Raw genomic sequence first — 22,846 nt, 5'->3', positions numbered from 1 at the left:
TAGAGCGTGTCCAGAGAAGGGCTACAAAGCTGGTGAGGGGTCTGGAGGACAAGTCTTATGAGGAGTGGCTGAAGGAAGTGAGGTTGTTTGGCCTGGAGAAGAGGAGGCTGAAGGGAGACCTTATCACCCTCTACAACTACCTGAAAGGAGGTTGTAGAGAGGTGGGGGCTGACCTCTTCTCCCTGGTGACAAGTGATAGGATGAGAGGAAATGGGTTCAGGTTATGTCAGGGGAGACTTAGATTGGATATTAGGAAAAATTTTTTCACTGAAAGAGTTATTAAACATTGGAATAGGCTGCCCAGGGATGTGGTGGATTCGCCATCCCTGGAGGTGTTTAAAAAAAGGGTAGATGTGGTACTTGGGGACATGGTTTAGAAGTGGTTTTGTCAGGGTAGGTTAATGGTTGAACTTGATGATCTTAAAGGTCCCTTCCAACCCCAGCAATTCTATGATTCTATTTCAAGCATTATTTTCAAATAGTACTAACTCTAAAAGTATTTTTACAATATTTTAAAATATATTGAAGTGTGACTCATTGTAATCTTGCTAAGAGACAATTTACTGAAAAAATGGCTATCTGCAAAACATATGCCAACAGCTATTGTATCATTAATTCAGTTTAAGGCTATGAAGGTACACTTAAATAAATTTTTGGTAATTTCTCCATTAACAGGTACATCTTTTATAAGTTTTAGATTCTATGGTCCTCTAGAGTTGTGGCATTAATGATCATCTTTAATTTTATCCTAGTGACAGAAAATAATTTGCATTGTAGTACCCATTTCAGCTTCTTATAAAATTGGCTCTCTGGTCACCTCCAATACAAATGAAGGATCTGAATTAAGCTGAGGAAGTCAATTAAAAATTATGCTTGTTAATTTTGCATTTGACTTTTGACATAAGTATTTAGTTAACAGTCTCCTCTTAAATACTTAGAAGTTGAACAAGCTATATTGTTAAGCCTATTCTTCTTTAAAACATCAGAGCAAGGTTTTGTTCGGTTTTTAAGCATCTGCCTTTCTCTTCCCTATTTTATACTGGAATATATTTTTATAATGGAAAAACTGCTGTTAGTCTCCAAAATGTGAATTGGTAAAAACCTGTGCAACAGCAAACAAAATTAATAAAACCCAAGAGAGGATGGTGAATTAAAAAAAAAAAAAAAATCAAAATATTTAGAAAATAGAAGACTTTTCCAGGCGATTACTTATATTAGCTCATATGGTTAAGGGATGTACACAAACTCCTACCTTCCCAGTAACAGATTTTTAGATACAACTCAAAGGCAACATTTAGAAAAGTGGATTCAATTATAAGAAGTACTTCTATAGCAATGCTTTGGTATCCGCTCCTTTCATATAAAGTATTTCAGTAAGCATGTGATCATAGACTGGACTGAAAAATAGGCTTGAAGATTTTAATGAATCCTTATTTAGCAAATACAGCCCATGGAACTATTTAAATGCTTTAAAATTAATATGCATATAAATACACATACCTTAAAGAATTCTTTCTTTTCAACTCGTTCATTGCCATCTGTATCCAACATTTTAAAGGCAATTTGAAATCCAGTCTGGGGTTCTGCAACAAATTGCGAAAGAATTTTATTGTAAATACACACACACACTTACACTAGTACTTAAATATTTTAATGCAAAAAGAATATTGTGTATGGTTCAGTTCTCTGTAGTTATGCATGTACATATTTCCAGTAAACCATGTGTACCTCCTCGAATATAAGCAAACATTTTAAACACCTTTTTACTACCGTTTCAAGGGATGATTAACGCAGTGGCAAAGCAAGAAATGCCAACAGTGCCTAGATACAGCCATGGATGTCCATCTGATCCCAATGACTGTAAAAATATTATATGTCTTACTGTTCTTGTCTTGGATATTCTCTATAGATGTCTCCATAATCCCATGTGACTTCTGAAGTCTAGCTCTGCCTTGTTTATTAGAGCTCCTTTTCAGGTGAGAAGACTGGAAAGTGCCATGAGAAACCAAGAATTATTCCCAAACTGTGTGAAAGAGCTAGTGTACTTCTCAAGTGCTTCTTGCAGGCGTTACTGCGTGCCAGTATTTGCAGTCTTCCCCAGCAAACAGACAGATCTTGTAATCGCAGCCAGCTCTCTCGGCTCCCACTCCCGCTGTGTTTGCCCCAAGCCTTTTTTTTCTTCCCTTCTCCTTCCTCCCTAAACAATGTACTTAAATGTTACTGAGATGTAATAAACCTCTCTTTCTGGCCTTTTTGGACAAGGACATGTTTTGTATGACTCCCATCAAGCTGATTTTTTCAGGAATTTTATACAATTTTACCCTGCATTTCCTTCCCCAAGTGGATGTTTCTTTTCAACACAAAAATGTAATGAGTTCTGAATCTTGCAGGCGCTATAAAAACACAGTGTGTTTTGAGCTCCTTCCCACAATTTCCTGATCTTACTTTGCTTACAGGAGGTGGCCTTGCGCATTAGCAAGCCCACACAGGAGCAGCATGCTGCTGAAACGTAGTTACAGTTCGCTGCAGTAGCAAGCACTTATCCCTGGAGCAGGTGAATTAATTCTACAACCCAGTCAAGTCAGGCATTAATATGAAAGCCACAGACTTATCGTCTCTAGAATATATTCATGTTTCCAAGAACAATGTTGGACTCACGAGGGCAGTGAAGCAGTATCTCTAAAACACTCCAGAGCCTTCAGAGTTTTTCTTTTGGAAATATATTCTTCCAGCTCCCTCCTGTAAAGTTTTAAGTCTTGCCTTTTTTTTTTTTTTTTTTAAAGAATCTTTCTGCAAAAGGAACAAGCTAAAGAAATAGTCCATTCCTTTTAAGGGGTAACAAGATGGTTAAAGAAAGTACTATTTTTACATTTTAGAAATAACTACCTCTTCAGCAGCCAACTAATGTTCTCTGTGGAGCAACCTTGTGATGCAGGGATATTTTATAAATACCACGCAATCTGCATAGCAGAACCCTTCCCCAGCAACTGGGTTGTAATAATCAAAACTGGATTTCTTTCCATGGAAATGCCGCACGCTACATTTGTGTTACTAGTATAAAAGCAAGAAGCGCCTATCCTATAACACATTTAGAGAATACAAGTAATTGATATATTTAACAGTAATTCATACCATCTGTGTTTCAATTTTCAGATAAGAGAGCTGTTACTGAAAATATAGGACCTAAAGCTGCTTATACTGTTCAGAGATGACATACTTATCTGATATGATGTAACCCCAAAGGTATGTGTTCGTAAAATAAGCATAGTTCAAAGACTACCTCAGACATATTTGTATTTAATTAGAATCAGGCAAAATTCCAAAATCTGAACAGAAGAGCTTGATCTCAGCTGTGAGCGCAGGTTAGACTTAGGTGCTTCCCTTCCAACTATTCCTACATTGACCAAGCTGTCTGCTTGTGTGACTGGCGAATTGAAACGAAGCTTTGAGCAAAGGTGACAACTTCAGTTCCGGGCTTCCTTCGCTAGGCAGGGCTTTACCAGAAGCTCCATTAACCAATTGCTGGAAATTAAGTTCAATAGAGCAGTGGAAGAAAAAAAGATAGTGATGATACAAGGCACACAGAAGAGAAAAAGGGATCACAGGAGCAAAATAAAACATTTGTCTGCCACAAAATTACATTTTCAAGTTCAGTGTTGCTACAGACAGTGCTTTTGTACGACAGGCAGGGTGGTCTGGTAAGCAGTGACCTGGAACTGGGACTCTGGAAACCTGGTGATTTTTTTCCTATTTCCCTATTGCTCTGTTGGTGACTCAGAAGACATCATTTAAATATTAATGGCTGCTTTAAGAAATTTCACATTAATTCTCACTAGTGAGACAGACACGTGTAACTGGGGGTCGACTGACATGGGATACTTGTTAGGCAAAGATAGAGGCACTAACACTTGTTGACATTTGCTTTCAAACTGATCACTATCTTCTGTGTAACCAAAGGAGCAACTGCATTTTTATCCTGCTCCAAAAAGTGCCTTTGTTTTTGCAGTTCAATACATTCTTATATAAATTCTCTGAAAAATAATGTTACTTGATTGTCTGGAGAAGTGTAACAACTTGCCCTGATTCTGCTTCAATTTTCTAATTGTTTCACCCAGTAAATCAGCATGAATTTACTTTTAGCTGCCACGGATTTTTAAAGAAATAGAATCTTTGGCAGCTATTTCTGCAACTTTAATTAAGGTATTCTGAAGTTATGTGGTTGTGCTTATTTAAAAAAAAAAATCCCTCTTCTTTGAGTTGCAACAAATATTTTTAAATCAGCTTTCTTAAACTGCTAGACTTACAGTACTTCTGATTTTATAAAGAATTTGAACACATGGTATAACTCATGTTCAAGTTGCTTGCAGCACTGAACAGTCACTACTGGTGAAACAGTACAGTTGTATGGTAAATAGGTTATATTGATTTATATATACTATGCAATATAGTGTATTAGTTGAAGTTCCTGGTAGGAACCAATGCAGTTCTGCTGAGAAACAATGCAAGTTGTAAAAGAGCTACCTAAACTCTGCAAGGTGTGTGCAGACAACCACTGTCTGTGAAGACTGGACTCTGGAGACCAACACTACCTGTTCTTACTACACAACGATACAGTGGATTTCTACAGCAAGAAAAACTTGTCAATTTGTTTACGCCCCTAACATGGTCCTTGCAGCGACGGAAGTGATGAGACTCAAGCATCTGCACTCCGTTGGGGTAAGAACAACTGCTTCCTTCTCTCCTTTCCCCATCCACTGATACCATGAGACCTAGTATGCTTGGTTTTGTCCCTTGCTTAGAATGTTATACCTGTGTAAGTCAGTCAAACAAGACTGCATGTGGACTATTACATGGACACACACGCAGACTGCTTCGCTACTAGTCTATGGGTCTCGCTGCATAATGTTCATTGCACACACCTTATCTCAAATCTCGGTAATTTCCAGCATCACCTACACTTCATCAGAACAGCATAGGGGGGTGGCAAGCAGGGCACAGAGTAAGTATGGGTGAGGAAACCCAGAAAATCCAAGATCACTTCCACGCACAAACAAAAATTGCCTGCTGTTTGCAGTTTAAGCAAGTATCAAATAAAATAATTTTTTAAAAAAATTGTCTCATAGAGAAAAAAGAAGGAGGCAAAGGAGGGGGCACAAATACAAGGAAAATATTTGGAGGAAATAAAGTCAAAAGGAACAAAGTAAAAAAAAAGGATTAAAAAGTCAAACAAAAAGACACTGAAGAAGTCAACTGTTTATGTATATCATCCATTGCATATCTGAACACATGCATAACAGGCAACAACCTTTCAGACACCACTACAGCTTTTTACACCACTACATAAGATATATTGTTAATATGTCATTGTCCAAAATAACTAAAATTACTATCCAGGAGACAAATTATTTATCTTCCCCCACTGTTGTTCTTCCCTTCATTATATAGTCCTGTAACCAATTACTTTCTTCTCTCAAAGTCTCTTGAAAAACTTTACTGATCCCACGGTGCAATGATTATCACAGGTTTTGAAGTACTACTACGGACCAATGATGACACTATGGAAGTAAGTTGCAATCAAAGTTATATCCATTTATATTAATGCCTTATCATTCTATATACAATAGTTTACGTTTTACAATAATGTGGAAATGTAGAAGTTAAATATCAGAAAAAGTTCCTAGAAAGCTGTTAGTAGCTGAGTATTTACACATATGTATTCTAAATATGTAATACTTACTCGTAAGGATAGTCAGCAAAAACAGGTACTCTGCGTAAGATATCAACCCTGAAATAAAAGAGTTAAAAAATGACTTGCAAAAAACCCTAAGAAAACTTATAGCAAGACCTGAAAGATCAAATCTTATAAATATAAAAAATTTAGTTCAACATCATATTAAATAGGTTATTAAAGTAAGCCACATTATTATTTAATAAAGGTTTTACTTCTGTTTTTAGTGCTCTGAAGGTAAAATTCCCTATCCAGAGACTCATCAATGTTCATGTCTAATCAAGAAAGTAAGGTTTATTTGGTATTAATAAAAGGCCTACACTAAATCTTTGGATTCTCACTGAAAACATTCAATGTTTATATAAAAGGCAAATAAATTAAATGCACTTTGTCACATTTAGTACCTGGGAGGAGAACCACTCTAACATTACCCCGAAGGATCAAAGTCCTCCATCCTTTGGCAGGCTTGCGAAGGCGGAGAATAGCTTCCATCTAATTCTCAAGGGGAACATGGCAACACGCAAAGCTGCCAAGCTGCTAGATTGTGCTGATAGCACTGCTGGGCCGTGTGCCAAGAGGAGGCTTCTTTTTTTTTTTTTTTTTTTTTTTCAAAAATAGGAACATGTCCTTTCTACAAGGTGAAAGTATTTTCCCCCCTTTTGAAGGAAAATTCCAGTGTTTTCCTTTGAAATACCGCCTTAAGTGAACAGCCTGAACAAACACAAAGATGTGATAGCGTTAAAATAGAGCACACAAGCTAAAGATAGAGCATGCATAACGAGGGTGGTTAAACAACAGAATCTGAACCATCTGCCCTGTAATAACGTTTGGAGAAAAAATATAAAGGGCTTTTTTATAAATCACTTTTTGAAATAACTGAGCTACTTTTAACTTGTGAGCTAAACATTATACAATGCTGAAGTTGCTCAAAATAATGAAGTTCAAACACACCTATCTGTGCAAAGATAAACTATTTTTTATAATTTATATTTAGTTAATTGATATATAAGGAACCCACTTAAGCTTCAGTGATAAACAATTAACTTCTGATAAATTAGTATGCAGAGCCAACAGCATTTGTATTTGACCTCAGATAGTGACTTAACACTCTAAGTTTTAAGTACCAGAGTTTACCAACATTAAATTGCTGAACGCAGAGTCTGAAAATCTGAGAACAAGACTTAAAGACAGGTCTAATGCTGATCCTGTTGCCAACTTGTTGTGGTTCCATATCTCAGCTTTCCTCTCCACCAAAATAGGGCTATTCACCCTACTATCCACCATGTATCGTGTAAATCAGCAAAGTACGAGAGTCATACACTACACTGTGGAAATAAAAAATACTTTAATCTCAAAGATTTAGTTTTGCTTATAAGTTTTAGGGTTGCTGCCATTGCAAGAATGTAAATTATTATTGGCATTGCTGTAAAACTTGGAATCGTGTTCCTAGACAAAGCATCCAGGATTTCTACAAATTCAAAACGAAACAAACAGAAAGAACCCTTACCCCATTTTTTTAGCTTATACGCTGAAAACAAGATAAATAAATGTATGGAAACAAATAGGGGAAGAAAAGAAATCAAGCAGATAGTGTGATGGCACTGACCAAGATTCCTGCTCCCTAATTTTGTTTTGTGTGTGACACAGCAAAAAAATGTTTAAAGGAAGAATATAAAGGAAGACAAGGAGGTAACTTTTCAAATCTATCTAGAAAACACCTTCCAGTCATGGACTGCAATGGTATCAGCACAAAGATCCCTGCCTGAAAATTCAACCAGCAAGCGATGAAGGAGAAGTGGGAGTCTGCTTCTCAGTTGTCTTGAGATGTTCTGCACAGGGATAGACTAGGGAAGACCTGGAAAGTGAAAACAAGCAGCTTGTGCTAGATAAAATAGAACAGGGAGAGCCCAGTGCTGGGATACAAAAGAAGAGATGAGACTCTCAAAAGAGTCATGTAAGAAAAACATATTTATCAAAGCATTTCAAAGGATATTAACAAGGCAGATATGTTTGTTAAAGTCAGAGGAAAAAAAAAAAAGTAATAATTCAGATCTATAATGCCAAGCGCCTGAAGAATTTTAGCTATATGGGTAGACAGGGAACATTGTACCTTATCAAATTTTGCAGAAAGAATCTGCAAAATTTATATGGAGGTGATAGGATGTAAAGAAAAGACCAATTTAAAGACAACACCCTGCTTATTGGCTCAAGGGAGAAGCATGATGGCTCTATTCTCTTGAATTGCAGAGGGCTGGAAAGAAGAGCCTTGCAAGAAATGGCAGGAACGAGACACAGACTCTGTTTTCATCATCTTATTGTACGCTGATTGAAAAGTTGGTACAGTGAAATAGGTAAAAAGGTAAATATAATAAAAATATGTTAACAAAAAAATAATCTTGATCGTTCCTTAAAACCTGTCTCAGTGCCTTAAAGCAAATCCACAGCCTGTCTGACATTTTCTGGCAGACTGATTATGCTAAAATAATTTGTGATAAGGTTTTTCTTAACCTCTGGACTCATTTACATAAGTTTTTTTTCTTTTAATTTCATTGTCGCTTTACTACCTGTAGCGAATAGCCAATTTACCTTATCAATAAAGTAAATTAAATATTTTGGTAGTTTTCTTTGTACCATACAGTAATCATTACAAAGTTACTCAAATGAAAAGATGCAATGCAACAAATTATTAAAAAAACCAAAACACACAGCATAGAAAAATATATTAACGTCCAAGCAAAACTGAAGATAAAAGCTTCACATACTGTTGAATGACTCAGCATACGTGCAGCCAAGTATTTGCAGTTAGTATTGGCAAAATACTGTCATTTTCTAACACTAAATGAACCTTCCCTATCCCTCCCTGGAAATCTCTACCCTCAAACTTCACAGCAAATGCTGACAGTACAATATTCTTGTTGCTGAATAAATCATAAGTATATCCACAAAATATGACATGAATTTTAAAACTGCCCACTAGAAGGCAGAATTCCCTAGCGTTATGTTTTACAAACTGGACTGAGGACAGTTTTCCCTCTACTTGATATTTAAATAACAATTTGAAGGTAGTTAAAATAATCTCAGCTAAACTGTGGAACAGGTGTAGACTCATTATTCTGGTACTTGTAAAAGCAGTAAATATACACATATATTTACATTTTTAAAATGTAATAATAATGCATCTGAAAGCGAAAGCATCAAAGTCATTAAAAACATGTCATGACCAAAAACCGTAAAAACTCCATGTGTTGTGGAGACATACGCATGACTGCACTGAATGTTCTTGCATCATCTCAAATTCCTACCTGACCTTTGAAGGACAAAGTATTCGGACCCACAGTCCTAAGCAAGGGGAGATCAATGCCTTATCCAGAATGCAGAAGATGTCAGGCTGAACATATCACCAAGCCCACTTTTTGCCAAGCAGTCTGCTGGGAGAGGTGCAATAGAAGAAGGCTGCGCTGATTTGCTATGTTTTCACTTTCTGTTGGTGGATTCCCAGTTTTCCCAGGCAGAGTGCTTTAGGGATTTGCAGTGTCAACCACTAGAAAAAGACAGGCTCTAAAAAAGCAGGGATAGAGTAAGAATATCCAAGAATTAAAGACTGGGAATCCTTTAAACCCAATCCTGATGGGTTTACATGATGATTAGTAATTGGAAAAGGCAGGGAATGACTACTGAATACAAAATCCAGCCTTCCCTAGGATAGGAAAAAATTGTTCAACTTGTTCAGAGGTATTTCCCAGCTGCTGGGTATGCTGAGGCTTGCAGGAGTGGACTGACAAGCAAGGCGCCCAGCTGAAGACCCGTCTGCATCTGCACAAGGATGCAAGAAATGAACCGCAGGCAGAAGAGGCCATGAGGCCAAAGGGCTGCGGGCTGAGATGGAGGGCTGCTCTCTTGGCACAAGCTGCCAGCCATGTCCGTGGAACTGCCGTGCGTGGCAAGTGCGTGGCTCATGCCTGCCAAGGAACTACAGCAGTGCAAAGGCAGCTTTATTTTCCAGAAACATCCATGGGATAAGGGATTCACGCTGAACTCTACGATACAGAAAGTTTGTGAATAGACTCTGCTGGTCTTTCTCATTAGTTTGGGGATGTCAGTCTTTGTTACTGGTGAAATGCTTAATTACTCATCTATTTGGTTTCCTTGATCCTCTTTGTTTGCTTTCTCCCTTCAATTAATTTATGCTAATGAGGTGTTTATTTGGTGTTCTTTAATTCCTTGTTGTTATACAAACAATATCCCAGCTCTCAGAGTTTTCTCTTTATGTAGCCTGATATAAGGTGGAAATGCAGGGTGAAAAGAAACAAAAGCACATCGGTGCTGTGAAGGGCCACCGAGCTCCTGAAGAGGGAGAAATAAGTTCAACTGCTCTTGGAATCAGGGATGCCACTTTACATAACTAGATAGAAATTTTATTTTTATTCTTAGTTTCCATGCATTTAAATTATATAGTGAAACAACAACTTATTAACCAGTCTTAAAAGTCCATTTTGTGCTGAAGTCATCCCTTTAGCCCCTTTCTCTTCTCCAAGTAGGCTTTCCAATTTCTATCGCATCTCCTCCTGCACCTCAGAAGGCTTTCAGTTCCCAGTCCTGCCTCTTTACTCTCTGTTGCATAACTGAGAGATTTGCCAAGGAGGCAGCTACTGGCTAGATGGGGATGGAGTAAAATCCATGAAACCTTCTTTAAAAATACATTTAATTCATATCATATAATGAGATAAAAAGCAAGATGTATTTTTCAGTACCAAAAGTGCTCATTACCTTTATCACCGAGCTCTCTAAAAAAGGTCGGTCCTGGTTTAGCTTTGGCAACACACAGCAGTGCAGCGTCTACCTCCTTTAAAGACACAAACAAGAAAATATAAAGCCAGTTTTGAAATAAAAGTCTATTCAGTTGAGTAACAGAAAGAATGCAAGTTCTTTTGAAGAAGGAAAGGAACATTTTGCTTACCTTTTTTGTCAGTTTCTTGGCTGAGGCTTTACCTATAATAAAAAAAAAATCATCATCATTCAATAACAAACTGACTTTAAACTTTGATCAGGTTCTGTGGCATTTCTTCAGATTTTTATGGGAAAATACTAAGTAATATGAAACAGAGTATTTTGCAACAGGCAGTTTGTTTCTAATTCCCACAACCATCAAGAAAGGACAATGTTTAAAAATAATATGAGCCGTCTGTTCAAATGTTCTTGCAACCTAGAAGAAACCACAACCCACTTTGGTATCTATGACTGACTTACTAGTGTGATTTTGCATACTGGAGCTACAAATGTAGTACAGATTCCAAAGCAAGATTATACAGTAAGAAACAACTGTACTATTTACAAAGGGATTTGCATGCACACATAATAACAAGTGGAGTTTGAGTATGCAAAAGCTAACAAAGAGCTTTTGCAAGAAAAAAAATGAAAATGTTGGTGTTTTATTAAGCAGAAGTAAATTGAACAACTGCCTTCTGAAACAGCATCAGATGAAACCATGCGAACTCCTGATTGTTTATGAGCAGGTTCAAGTCTGTACGCTCAAATAGGGGAGCCACTGGCAGCAGTACAGGTTGTATCCCTGTGTAAATTACCCATTTGAGGAGCTGCGATGTACACTCAGTGGAACGTTTCAGCTGGTTAGGCATAGCCTGCAGAGATCCTGCGGTCATGGACTGGCAGGAGCTGTGCTCCATCCCTTCTCAGCTGATCTGCTCTATCACACTGGTCTGTCTCCTCAGCATTTCTCCTCACACGGTTCTTAAAATCCGGTGTCCTTCACTCCTACCACTCTCAGCCCATCGCTCCCTTCCTTCATCCCCATTTCCTCTGGATTCCAGCCAGCCATTCCCTCCTATTTATTCACACTGAGTAACCCCAAGCATCTGCTCTGAGGACCGGTGGCCCCTCGTGCAGCAGCATGCTTTGCTCCATGCTCCATCTCCAAGGCTTACTCTGCTGCTTCACGGGCATCTTGCACCCAAAGGCAGCGCAGCACTGCTGTTTGGAAACGGATAGGATGGAGGCAGCCTGGTGGGCAGCTGCCAAAAAAACTTCCATCAAGCATTTTCACAGGCCCATGATTTAGCCAGACAGAGCTGCATTCTTGGTAAAACAGCGAATTTCCATAATGCTGGCAAAAGACGTGCCCAGCTGCAGGGGGTCTCCACTAGCAAGTTTTGGCTTTGGGCGAGGGAAGCTGCTGGAACATCTCAGCCAGCAATAGTTCATTTTCCAGCACAGGCAAACCAGTGCCCCAGCCTCTGCTCCCTGAACTGGCAGTAAGAGTTTTGCTGATAAATTCCTCTCCCCCCCCTCTTCCCCCCAAATCAGCCTAAGGCAGACACCTGGCACATAACATTGCAACCCAAATGTTTAAGTTTGACAAAAGTTATAAGCAACTAAAATTAGGGTTTTAATACTGGGGTGTTGAGTGACCCCAGCAACAGGTGTTGCCAGCACCACCTGTTACTAGGGATGAATACATTTTTGTGCAGTGCCTGTACATATATTTACAACACACGCGCATATATAAAGCTTCACAGATACCTTCGAGCTCAAAGGAAGTTTGAAATCCTCTACTTCGCCTTATTTGAGATAAAAGAAGTCAGACTAATAACAGTCTGGGAGAGCAAGTAAAAATCCCTGTATCCAGCAAGGCTGAGTCCCGAGCAGTGCGATGTAACACCGCAGTTCAACACCGTTCACTTCTGCAGAGCACGTTAATGAACGGCTATTTAGCAAATTAAGTGATTCAGATCTCAGCTTTGAAATGTCACCTCCTCCATACAGTGCATTTCAACGTGCAATTAAACTACAGCAGCTCTTTTGGCTCTGGGAGACCCACATGGTGAGAAGCCTTACAAGAGGGAATGAGTCAGGGCTGTAGGTCTGCGAAAAACAGTATCTGAAAGAAAAAAGGGAAAACCTCCTTGCAGTGATTTTCACTGTAAATGTTCTCCGTAGTTATCTGTTTTGAAGCCAGCCATGCACTCTTATTTAGTTAACAGCAGCTCCACTCATTCCTTTCTCCTGGTGGCCCCAAGAGCATCACATCTGGGACAGCAACTGCCACCGCATCGGTGTACTGGGCAGTAGCCTTTTGTCAGCGTGCAGGAGGATGACGAAGGGAGAAAAGCTGAACTCTGCAAGCTGGAACAGCAAAGCCATAAATAACTGATGCAAGGTAAGGAGAAGCACTGGAAGCTACAGCTCAGACACTAGTTGGCCAAGTCTGTAAGGCTCTACACTTGGTTAAGTCTGCGTTTCTCTTCTGCACATTGTATTCAGCACAGTAACTTTGAAACACTTCAGCTACCCAGTATTAGGGAACATATCCTCAGCGAGAATTACCCTACCATGATAAAAATCAAGAAAGAGTTGATGCCGCCTGACCTGTTTCAGAGATGAAAAGGCAATAACAACAACGATACAGAGGTGTCCATGCTACCCTTGACTGGGGAATCTTGGCACCAGTGAAAGGACTAGCAGAGGAGAGGAAGCCTTTGCTGCATGGCAGAAGAGGAGGAGGACAGTCACATCACCCCGGGATGCGGTGAGGGGCAGAACGAGGTGGGTGAGAGTCGGTCCTTGCCCTGACTGACTGCACAAGGGGCTGCTGCTACAATAAAAGAGGAAAAAAAGGCAGGAGGGAAAGGGACAGATTGAGAGACAAACAAAGACATTTCCACTTTTCTAAGTAGTAAATACAGCCGAGTAATAAATGTGGAGCGGTTTAATGGTGGTCTTCTCAAATGGGTTTCAAAAAGAAAAGATTTAATAACCTAGTTGAAATGCCATACAAAAGTCAGCAAACATGTACCAGTAAGCCAGGAACTTTTTTGGAAAAAAAAACCAAACAAAACCCTGACATTTGGAACACCAGTGTTATTTTTCATATTGCCGTTTGTGTATAGTATTAGAATACAATCTTATAATAATGTAATAATTTAAACTGTAGAATGAGTTTCCTCCAATAATTATTTGAATATTTTCTAAGAGTTAAATCCAGCTATATTCTATTGGTCTTGTCACCATATAAAATAATCTGTGAAGACTCAAATCTCGGTTCTCAACTGGAAACGTTAGCTACTTTTATTGTAGCATTCATAATATTCCTTGAATATGAATTTAGCTCTTGGTGCTTCTTCTCTCCATTTAGTCACTTCCTAACGACGAGATCCCTTGAAACACCCACAAGGGAAGATCTGTTAATATTGCACACTACCATATAAAATGTGCAGCCCTCTGAGGAACCAGGTCTTTTAAGGCCTTGTCTACAATAATTAGGAAAAGAAGGTTAACTCCTCTTCACAGAAAATACAAAGGTATGGATAGTTTTCTTAGCCAGTTCGGATGCTAAAAAAAAAAAAAAAAAAAAAAGCTTCTTCGTTTCTATCAATTAAATCTTGATGCTGCCATTCCTAACATATGACTACAAATATATCAGGATCTAAGTCTCAATCTGAGGAACACAGGCAATGTTTATAATTATTAGGAATGACTTCATCTACTAAGTAAAGGATCTGTATGATGCACTTCTCTATAGTTTTATTCATTTACCTTGAAAGATTCTCACTAATTGGTAAATTAATGACATATTAGAAAACTCATTTGTAGTAGTAACAGTCTTACTTTAGTATCAGAAAAATAAACTTGGAAATTTTATTGTTTAGAACTTGAATGAATGAGAAGAAAAATAACTTTTTTTTTTTTTATGCAGACCTGACAAGACTGTGATGGAATTCTGGCTTAAAGGACAGTGAGTATTTTCAGGAGTCTCTACATATTTTACAGATGCTATCATCTTTTCATCATCTATAGTGGATCCATGAAACAACAATGAGGTACAGACACCCCTTTCATGGAAAAAAAGGCACTTTAGCTTTTTAAGTTGAATGAATACCAAGTCTACTTAGAAGCACACAAATTCTGTGATGTTAGCCAAGAAAGTTAGCTGACAACTGTAATTAAGAAAACACTGCCAAGAGCAGCTACATCAGCCTTAATTTGCCCTCGGCAAATCTGGGTATTTTGTCACATACATTTCTTACAATAGATGTGTTTCCATCACCTATCATTTTTTTACACTAAGATGTAGAATGGACCCGACATCAATGCTAGGATTAACATTAGGAAAGGGCTGAATTAAACAAGTACCCACTTGGGTTCAGTGACACCCATTTACACCTGTACAGCTAAGGAAAGGCTTAGATCTGACAAAAGACATTTAAAGCCAAGGAATGAACAAAATAACTAAGATCAGCCATTATAACAACAATAATCAAATGCCAAAGCAAAAGTAGATAAGTTACTACTACCTGCAAGAAAGCATCATTTTACGTCTGCAAGACTGCTCTATTTTTGTAAAATGGAAATGAAAACTAGTTTTTGAAACAATCTTTCTCCATAGCCTTAACTTCAAATGAGAACAGTATAAAATAGCTATCTTTTCCTAAGAGGACAACAAACTCATGTCCCTTTTATCAGCAAAGTCACTCAGATGGTTTGACCAAGATCTCTTCTTAGCTCCATTTCAGATAGACACAGTGACAAACAAGTACAAAATAAATAAATTTGTCTCGCAGTTTTTCAATTTTAGATGGCAACCATTGCTATCTTTGCTGAAGCTTGGCAAGTTCAAAGTCATACTGGGGTACTAGAAAACCATTTGTTTTTTCCTGAAAATGTAAGAAGAGAATAGCATTAAGTATGTTACAGTTCAACCAAACTCCAGTTTTGCAAAATGATGAGAGAAACAAAGCTTTTAAGCTCGACAGCACAGTTGTAATCTGTGGACAGGATTGGGCCATTTAAAAACCCAAACCCACTGTGTGCAGATCATGCCATGGCCTTTATAGTTCAGCCCACCCTGCAGCCTTGCCTGCCGTGGGAACAAGAATTTGTATTTCTCCCTTTTAGCCGACTGCCACCTTTCACACAAGCTGAACTCAGAATCCTGCCCCTGCGCCCTGGTGAGCTGGGTTAGATAAGAATCATGTATGTTGATTTCCTTGGGGAGAGCCTGTTAACATTTTTGTTTAAATTACCCTAAAATAGAAGATCATTGAAATTCTATAGCTTGTATTTCATTCCCAGCTCTCTCTCAAATATTTTTTAGGATTCTGGACAAGTACCTTATCTCAACAAGGTGTCCTTTGTTTACCCACCTTATTTACATTCTCAGCTCTTTAAAGCTCTTCTATGCATTTATAAAGTACTTACTGCTAATTAAACCAATAAGGTAAAGGGCAAAAATTCAAGCCTGTAATTAGTTCTTAAGGCCTCCTTTTGGAATATTGGTGATATTGGAGATAAATCGAGGATAGTAAACAAATATAAAGCTTTTTGAAAGCATGGCAAACCAAGTGGTCAGACTGCTACAATAGCTCATGGCAAACCGCTATCTAAATAATAAATGAGTGTGCCATTTAAATGAATTAAGAATCCACATCAGCTAGAAAGCTTTTACTGAACTAGTGCATTGCTCCATTGAAAGGTAATTGATAAAAGTAATTTCAATCACATAAATTAGTGAATTGAACCACCTGAATTAAAATCAAAGTATTCCCAGTGGAAAAGGCCATTTGCAGTAATAGAAGCTTCTGAGATGCTTTACAAAACAAGCTTTGCATCTGTCCTTCTTTATTTAGAGCAATTGTTCCTCTGAGGAAACGAGGAATATAGAGTCCTGGGCTGAAGCCAGCGCTGGCAAATCTCCATTTCAGAAGAGCAGTTGCATCAGAGCCAGTCAATACCAGAAGGTTTCTCTGTGAGTAAGGCAGCCTGGGGTAAAAAGGGTGGGATGCTGATGCAGGGAGAAAATATCAAAGGATGATGTCTTTTAGGAAACTGAAACAGACTGAAAAATTAAGATAAGCTAGTTTTCAAAACCCACTAAAGAGACCGTGGCACCGAGTCATCAGCAGTGCCAGGAGTTTCAAAATAACGAAAGGCATCAGGGTAAAAGCAGATTTTGTGGTGCTCGCTACAGAGCATGGGAGAAGCTCAGTCCTCACTGGGGCTGTAGCGGGAGTCTGTGGGAATGGCAGGGAGAGCACGGTAACTACTTTTTCTTAGGTATTATCCAGGAAAAGTGACTTGCTCCCAGATCTGCTCTCTTTCTAATAACATATCCAAACTACAGATAGGAAAAGCATACAGAAAGTTATTTCTTCCAAAGCACCATAAAAGTCAAACAGGTGTGTAAGGGCAGCCCTTGGCTGCAAAAGGAACACGACTTGCAAGTTAAAACTTCACATGTAACACATAAGCAGCAAGAAGCCAAGCAGAGAGCGCACTCACACATGAGCATCGCCCCAGCAGGAGAGGCTGCCAGCCCTCTGGGCTGATTCTGAGCTCAGGACTTCAAGAAGCATCCAGAGGAAAAAAGTGTCATGTGAAATGCAAGTCCTCAAACTCCCCAACAAGCACCTCCTGTTTGGTTCCTCTGGCTTCATTTAGATGTCTAAAAATTAGACGCCTAAATCTGAGTTAGTGATCTCTATGGTGCTCTGCTGTAACTATGACGGTGTAAGGACATATGTAGAAAAGGGTTTATAATTAACTTTCAAATCTGCTGTTCCTATTTCAGAACTGAAGAACAGCTCATATGCCCAAAAGCTTGTCTAATTTTTCCACCTTACAGCAGCTGGTCTAATAAAAGATATTATCTCTGTCAACAAATCTCATCCTGACTACTGACCCCAGGCTCCCTTTATAGTCAAGGGAGAGAAAAAGACACAGCAAGAGCAATTTATTTCAGGTTGAGATAGGTGTCTAGTACAGACCTTAGACTTACCTGTTACCTTCCATCTACTTTAAAGAGATTCTACAATCACTCGCTCTGACCTGACATTCAGCTTTTCTGTATTTAAATTGAGTAGACTAATCCTTCTGCACATAACCAGATAACTCACACCATGACCGCTTTTTGTATTTGTTGCATTTGTAATCTGTTTTTTCCAATCTCCTATCTATCAGCCCAATGTTAGCAGTGCTAAGGGCATGTATTCTCTATGTTATTAAGAACTTAATCAGATACAAGGGCAAAGTGTACTACAGTTCAAGAGGCAGAGCGGCTGCATAACTGGAGCAATAAAGTGTTATAAAGGACAATTAAGAGTACCTGGAAGGAGCTGTATCCTTAATACATGTTTCTGAGACCAGAAGGGTAGAGAACATTATGCAGTTCAGACTTTTGGGATGGATGGCATCTCCTGAATCTGCACAAAACCATGGACCTTCCGCAAAGAGCAGGCACGCAGAACTTCAACTCAAGAAAAATTCCTACTATTAGTCTTGAGAGAGTAGTCAGTCTCCTCTAACAGAGAAGAGCATAAGCTAGAATAAGCCTTCAAGAAGACTCAACTAATGAACTTTGATCCTACCCTGAAATATAGAACAGGTGATTTCTGTAGCATTGCTATGCTTTATATTGTTATCTCCTATTGCTAACAAAGACTAGTTTTTTAAATATTGTAGTGCCAGAGCACATGCTAGGTTAAGGTATGAACAACAGATGAAGATAAACTATTATGATAGCCTTGCAGCACTTAGAGGTTTAATTCTGTTCCTCTACTAGACAGTGTTATAAGTCATGATCCCTGGCATAAGCGCTCTGTAATCTACTTTATGGCTAGAGAAGATAAGTATAACAAAAATTAGAAACACAAATATAGTAGGATAAGAACAACAACAATGAAATTACACAGTTAAAAATCTAACTGCATGCACAACTTCAGCAAACTGCATCTTAATTGTAAGCAGAGATTAATTTGGATTTGGAACAAAAACATGTGTAAATTAATCATCCCACAATCAAAATGAAGGAAGAAAAGGTCAACACCTTAACAGCACCAGAAATTGATTCTTACCTCACTGTGTAAGACTTGATTTAAGCTTATGTGCTCAATAAAAAGCCACCATCACCACTGTAGCAACTATCCTTACAGTATCTCATTTAGCTATTTCCTTTACCATTTTACTCTTCCATATATCTGAAGAACTTCCCTACCATGACAAACTGTTACTTTTCATATGCATCTTACAAAAAAAAACCCAAACAAACAACAATTAAAGCCTAAGCACAAGAATATTAAAGACTTAATTATACAAATTGGATTCACTTGCTGACAAACATAACTGAGGTGTCAGGTGAAGAATTCATCCTTTGTGTGAGAATTTATCACTAGCATAAAGCTACCTTACTAACCACGGAATAAGGAAAAAGAGAGCATGTGTCAGAGAGGACTCTCTTTTTCACCTTCTTGCTTTGATGCAATTTATTCCCCAAGCAGGAACTGCAAATCATATCAACCTGTGTAAAATTATATCAAGTAACTGTATGGTTTATCTATTGCACTTTGATATGTAATGAACACTCCAATATGCAGGAATTACAAATAACGAGGCCAGAAAAAAACATGTGGGTCACCTACTTTGTCCTATTGCTTCAAACAGACTTTTGCTTATGCATTATCTCATCATTTTATGTGCACACAAATACCTGTTCGCACAGTTGAAAGACAGTATTAATACTAAACTGTAGTCTGGGGTTCAAAAGACAATAGTGACATTAGTTCAACTTTTTTTTATGAAATAGTTTCCTTTTTCTTAAACTTACTCATCCAAGTATAAACTTTAGGGTACTGTTGACATTGTTTATTCCTAGTGAAACAGAAAAAAATAATGTAATAACGGATATAATTTAAAAATCAAAACTGGAAATATTTTGTGAAAAAATTGAAGTCATTCATGGTATCAGCATGAAAAAGGCAGTGCTGTCACCATAATTCTGCTCAGATGTAGGGCATTTACAGGGCTTGTGTCCGAGCAGTAAATAGCTGACATGTTAGTGCATCAAGGCAATTTGAATTACTGCAGTGGGTAAGTAACCAGGAGCACTGACATTTCACATAAATTGAGTGGGTTCTCAAGAGTCCTGTAAATATAAAAAGCTATTTAGATCCAGTTTATATACTAGCTCACTTTTTTCCTGTTTCACCCTATCACATATCAAAATTATTTACACCATCATGAATGCTTTCTTTTTTGTTAAAACAGTATTTTTCTTTAAAAGATTAATTTACTTCCACTGCAGCAACATGCAGCAAGAGTTCTTAGAAATATTGCAAAAAATGCTCCAAGAGGTGACAGCTGAGTGGAAAAGTACAACGGAATTTTGCTAGAAGTATGAGTTTGGGAAACTTTCGTTCATCACACCCCAGCAACCCCTAGTCAGACCTTTAGGGAAAAAAAGGAGATGGGTCCTTCTGCACTCTATTGTGAAATCTGGAAATCTCATCAGCAGGATGCCCGATTTCAATTGCTGCACTAATTCTAATGATGGTGGTAATCACTGCTTCGGTTTCATTCTCCTTGTGCCTTATCCTTCCATCAAATGTACAGAATTTGACTCCTTTAGGGCTGCCCTACACAGTCCACAGACTAAACACATCCTTTCCAACATCTTATTGTTGTTACTTCCTTCCCAGTACTAACAATTCTAGGGAATATAGCTCAAACAGCATCTTTTTGGTGATTGCAAAAGATGGTCTCCAGTTTCAGAGAAGCTTATGGGAAGACCCAGGAAGCGGGGCTCCCTCGTGGTTAAGGGAAATTGCCTCACCCAGAGAACAGCTCAAGTTGGAGATCATTGCGGTAATTAGAATGTCCTAATATGCTCATGGTGACAGCTGGAAAAAGCTCGAAGCAGGGTCAGTCAGGGCAGGTTGCCCAAGACCACGTCCAGTTGGGTTTTGAATACGCTTGCAGACATTTGTTTCTATAAGGTCTATGAATATCTCTAATTTAACACAGTCACCCGACCACCTTCAGAATAGGAAAGTATCAGTTTAGGTGCTTTTGCAACCTACACTAACACCAAATACAAGCAATAGTTGGTAGGTTTCATATGGAGTTTTAGGATTTCCCTCCCTTGCTCATATCAAAGGCAGCATCGTTCTTATGCAGTTGAAGACCATACCCTGGCTTCAACTCTCACCGATGACCTATGAAGGAAGAGACAGCATTTTTACCTTATTTGACAAGACATGAGAGCACTAAGTACTGGATTTAACAGTGAATTTGGGCATTTTATTGAAAGGAAACAATTCTATGTTGGTAATTTAATTAATGAGAGCTCTATGTTTCAGCTCAAGGCCTGGGACATTTTGTCTTGCTGTCGAGAGCACAGTAAACGCCCCAAAAAATTCAGAACCTTTCTATGCTTATCGTCCAGAATATAAGCCCCATTCATGAACATGCAATTTACAGTGACTATATGTCTGAAGGCATTGCTATTGAGTTTACAGAACAGTTAATTTGTAAATTATAACCAACATAAATTCTGCTTGGGAATGAAAGGATTAAGTGAACACCCACTAGATGGTGTTCAGTTACTGCATGGGGTGACCTGGGCTAGTTACAGCTGTAGCTCCTATTCACCTCTGCATTGCAGCAGACTTTTCATGAAGAAACAAATACATTTGTATAACAGGACAAAAAGGATGAAATCACCCTCTACTAGAAATTTGGAAATGCTTTAGTAAAATAATTGCCACCTGTGCTGAATGTGGGTAAGTGGAACTTCTGAAAAATATGACAAATCTAAACAGAAGAGAGTACACAAGATTGTTTTAGATCCACTCACTAACAAGATACTTGTATTTTTGCAATTGGTGATATTATCCATCTATTCCTCACCCTCCCAAGCTCTCCTGACACTGTCCATTGAAAGAAAAGGGTGAAGAAACATACCTATTTTGCAATTAGTTTTATTAAAAGGATGAACTGAATTACCAGATGTCTACTCTAGTAGAACCTAACGCATCACTTTCTTTTTCAGCAGAATTGTAATAATTCCAACTAACTCCCATTAGTGATTAGTGAATCAGCATAAGGAAAAAAAAAAAAAAAGAACAAAAGTGCTATTTTAGGGGAAGAGACTTTTGGCACAGGTGCAGTACTGTAGCACTTAACTTCAGATATTTTAGATTCCTGGTGATTACAAGGATGACTAGTGATAAAGGGAATTGCTATTCAGAGCTGAAATCAGCTGATCCTGTCATGTCAGAATTCCCAGAAGGAACCTTTTCCCTTTATAAGGCTATGAAGTGCAACCTTACATGAAAATTTTAGGAAGGCCATTTTAATGCAGATGACCCCAGTGATGACATTACTTTTAATAATTGTCACCGTGAGAAGATAAGGACATTCTAATGGCCATGTTTGGGAATTTTCCTACAGAAGATTCTGCCTACTGCTTTGGGTGATCCTGTGCAGCCCTTCTTCATTATTTCCATAACTTTCCAGGTTCAGGCATTATTGCAATCTCTAGCTTTTCTTTCTTGCTTCCTTCTCATGCTTAATCAGAGTTCCTTTCAGTGGCTGAGTTGCTTTCCTTCAGTTGATGGTCCGCATCATTCTTGCTTTTACCTTTAAATTAGCCAGGAGTTTCTTTCCACTTCTAAGATTAGCTCATTCTGTTATTAGCACGTACAGAAGCTCTGAGCAAACCAGTAACAGCCCCTGCTGAGTCTAACTTGTTTATACATCATTAACATCTGTCACATAGCAATTAACAGATGTTTGGGAAGTTTTCCTACAGCAGGGGCTCCAAGGGTATGTAAGTGATAACAGAATGCTCCTGTATTTTAAACTAAGAAAGGTTTATCCTATTTTCGCCACACACAAATACTACTGGAGCAATCTAGTTTTGGCTACTTTTTGAGAGTACCAGAATGAAGAAAGTTACATAAACCTAATTTGAAATGTAGTCTTTATTCAGAAGATAAAGTGGTAATGCAAAGAGAAGCAGGATCATGAAAAGTCTGAGAACTCCACTAAAAGATCAGAGAGAACTGAAGTAGTAAGAAATCATAGAAGACTTAAAACCAGATGTTAATAGTGCCTTATTGAAGTGGCCAAAACGGTTTGGTTAATTCGTAATTGAGAAAAAACATAAATGCTGCCAGTAGTACGTTTAATAATAAATTACTGACACGATGTTCATCAGCCTTCCCTACTAGTAGAAAAGAAAGTCTTGTGCACCAACTAGAACACCTCCTCCACTCTAAGGGAGGAACCTCGGAGACTGAGTAAGAGAAGCAAAGTCAAGCGATCTCTTGA

At 38.3% G+C, this 22,846-nt stretch overlaps 1 protein-coding gene across 1 annotated transcript in view; it reads right to left on the bottom strand.

Moving 5' to 3' along the window:
* Positions 1 to 22,846, bottom strand: part of MICU2 (mitochondrial calcium uptake 2) — a 166,435-nt gene that overhangs the window by 29,163 nt on the left and 114,426 nt on the right. The window contains exons 3-6 of the mRNA XM_009890644.1: positions 10,686 to 10,717; positions 10,496 to 10,571; positions 5,738 to 5,785; positions 1,501 to 1,583 (exon numbers count right to left, since the gene is read on the bottom strand). Coding sequence (XP_009888946.1) covers positions 1,501 to 1,583; positions 5,738 to 5,785; positions 10,496 to 10,571; positions 10,686 to 10,717 — 239 coding nt within the window. The remainder of the gene's footprint in view (positions 1 to 1,500; positions 1,584 to 5,737; positions 5,786 to 10,495; positions 10,572 to 10,685; positions 10,718 to 22,846) is intronic.

This window comes from Charadrius vociferus, unplaced genomic scaffold, assembly GCF_000708025.1.
Source record: "Charadrius vociferus isolate BGI_N301 unplaced genomic scaffold, ASM70802v2 scaffold278, whole genome shotgun sequence".
In the NCBI taxonomy this organism is placed as follows: domain Eukaryota; kingdom Metazoa; phylum Chordata; class Aves; order Charadriiformes; family Charadriidae; genus Charadrius; species Charadrius vociferus.
The sequence above is the reverse complement of the archived record's forward strand: the minus strand, read 5'-3'. Positions and strand labels throughout refer to the sequence as shown.